General features: G+C 40.4%; 1 protein-coding gene across 1 annotated transcript in view; it reads right to left on the bottom strand.

Annotated features, from left to right (window-relative positions):
• The window catches only part of inpp4b (inositol polyphosphate-4-phosphatase type II B), a 244589-nt gene that overhangs the window by 216453 nt on the left and 25196 nt on the right, over positions 1-2940 (bottom strand). Inside the window, exon 2 of the mRNA XM_015371659.1 lies at positions 939-983. Coding sequence (XP_015227145.1) covers positions 939-983 — 45 coding nt within the window. The remainder of the gene's footprint in view (positions 1-938; positions 984-2940) is intronic.

Raw genomic sequence — 2940 nt, 5'->3', positions numbered from 1 at the left:
CAAAACAGAACTTTAAACCCAAAATAAGTCAAATCTAAACATTTTCACACCCGCTTTTATACAATTTAAAATGTCCTGTTACAGTATTGTTATTGTTTAAACAGAAGCACATTTGAACAGCAGTGAAATCATTTTCCAGGCGTATCATTGTTTGACTCTAGCTGCAGAAACATATTTGTTTGAGTATGGTCTTTGCAAAGGGCTGTTAGAAGTCCCTTTTCTGTCTTCTACCTCTCTCATTATTTCCGGTAAAAATTTTGGCAGAGCAAGTGCTAAAAGGCCATCTGCAGAACTAATAGTGTTTGTAATGCATACATTTTAATATTCATGACTTTAGAAACAGTCCTGTGGTGTTCTCTTTTTGGAGCCGAAACCTTAATTATTCTTATGGCCGTCTATGATACAATAAATAAATGCATTAAATTACCAAAATAGCACAACTCTAATACGGCCAATATCACATAAAAACAAAGTATTATTATTGCTTTGTAATATAGCTTATGTTTGATATTGTTCAAACCTGCAAAGTAAAAAAAAAAATCCTATTTCTTTTATTTGCTATGTGAGATTTGTTTTTCAATGTCTCATCTATGAGTGATCCTAAAAAAACTAAACTGCAGCACCCTCTCAACACTAAAGCCATATAAACTTTATCTGTTAAAAAAATTTCTTAGCTTATTTTCTTCCTGGGCAGTTTTCATTAAAGTTTCTAAGGTCCAGTTGTGTGTACCCAGATACAAATAATGTTATTTTGCGCAAGGAGAACAAAAATCTGCAAAACACCGAAAGAGAAAGAGAGAGAGAGAAGGAGAGACAGACATTGAGGGACAGACAGAAAAGACAGAGAGAGAAAGAAAGACATAAACTATCTGCACTTCACACTCTGCCATAATGCCCATCCTATGATGTAATAACGGTGTGGTGGATCAGAGGCTTACCGATGCTGAACTCGACTTGCCGCAGCTTCAGAGTTGAAGATCCAGCTGTGGGACAAAGAAAAGACAGAAATATGAAGATAGTAGTTGTATCATTTAAAGTTTTCTTGACAAACTTCTTGTTTAGTCACCGGGTCCATAGGGTTATTGGGGGGTGGGGGGGTGGGGGGGGAGAGAAATTATTCTGTTTAAATCCTAGTTGAGATTTGATGTCGGTTAAATGTTTGTTTTAGGATTAGTACTTTTCAACTCCGCTGTTTTCTCCTGACGTAGTGCAGCTTTCATTGCTCCTTTTTCACTGCCTGTGGCTTCCTTTCCTTTCCCCTCTTCCTGAATGTCAGTTCGCTCTCTTGTTCATCCTCCCCCATGTTTTCTGTGTGTGACAGTATGTGAGTAAATAAGAGGCATCATTTTCCAAAGTCTCTTTTCCGCCTGCACACCTGGGAAGCATCATTCATCAAGCCTCTGCAGTATAACTACCCAAACTCTGCCGCCTGCTGCTCACTGGAATCTCATCTCCCCTGCGTCTTCCCACAGTGTGACTGAGAAGCAACGATCTGCTCTCATTCCTCACATGACCTGAAAACTTTGTCACTTCTTAATCTCTATGCGTTCTGTCTCCTCGCAGCCTTGTTCGGTCGCATCCTGACCGGCGATCGTCCCGATCTGCCTTTCCTGCTCCCTACATTCTTTACTTCCATTCACACCACAGCTCTGAACTCCTGCTTTCATCTAGTTACCAGGAAACCTGCTCTGTCACAACATTCCATATACAGATACCTTTAAAAATCAACCAAATTATCTCAAACCAATCATTTAAAGTTAGTCATGAGACAAAAAGAGACAATGTGGACTAGAGCTCCAATTGTGGAAACTAGTACAATAAGAAAGTAGCTAGCTACCATTGAATATTACTTTAAAATTCTGAGAGTGTGACAAACTCCTAGAACTGTTCGTTTAGATTATGCAAAACTCTAACAACTTTGTCAGGCTGTTCAAACAAGAGTTTCTGCTATAGATTGTCCTTGAGGGCTCATGCCTAAAAAGATGAGCAGTGAACTGACTGGCTCTATCATCTGTCAGCAGTGGTGCCTGTCATTCATCACTCTCCCAGTCCGACAGTACGGCTCAAACACAGAGCAGATGAAACACCTGCAGGTTGGCGCTGCACACAGTGGCATGGCTGATGTTCCCACAGACACAACTGGACCCTCTAAGGCTCATCAACTCCACTAATGGGCCAAATATACTGGATGATATATAATGTATTGAAGCCACAAGAGTTTAGATATCAGACATTAAATGAAACATGGATCATTTATAAAGACTAGACAGATTTTAGTCATTCTCTTCTCTGGCAGCTGTGATTCTGTAGCCTGGCCAGTCAGATTGATAGGTTGTTTACACGGCGGTTTACCAGACTGAATTATACGCCGTGTAATTCAATCTCAGTGTTCGGAAATTCAGGACAGGGAAATACGGATGTCCAGCACTACCACATTCATACATAAATAAATAGAATAACATGTTCTCCAAATAATACACAGCCGGTTGTATTGCTGTTGAGAAATGGGGAGTGTATTTTTTTGCTGCAACTCCATGTTTTTTGACCTTTGCCACTGTTCAGTTGCTCCTGGTTTCATCTATTACCTTCTGGTTTACCTTTTGGCTTCACCTGATAGTTGCATCACCTGTTCGACCACTGCTCGTCTGAGCGCATGCATTTCTCTATTTAATCATTGCTTCTTCTATCCTTCTGATTTCCAAGCGTTTGGAATCTGCTGACTTTTTTTTCAGGCGGTTTTCAAAGCTTTGTTGAGCTTTTTCCTCGGAAGGAATGAGTAGAGATCCAGAGTTAGCCAGTGAGTTTGCAAACTCGACCCACAGGTTCTGTCTGTGTTTTTCACACCGCAGTGAACTGAGTGGGAGGATTTTGAACCCTTCATAAACTCCACATACACTCACCGGCCACTTTATTAGGTACACCAACTGCTCGTTAACACTT

The sequence above is a fragment of the Cyprinodon variegatus genome, unplaced genomic scaffold, assembly GCF_000732505.1.
Source record: "Cyprinodon variegatus isolate N-32 unplaced genomic scaffold, C_variegatus-1.0 Scaffold61, whole genome shotgun sequence".
NCBI classification, from domain to species: Eukaryota; Metazoa; Chordata; class Actinopteri; order Cyprinodontiformes; family Cyprinodontidae; genus Cyprinodon; species Cyprinodon variegatus.
This window is presented reverse-complemented; position numbering and strand designations above follow the sequence as displayed.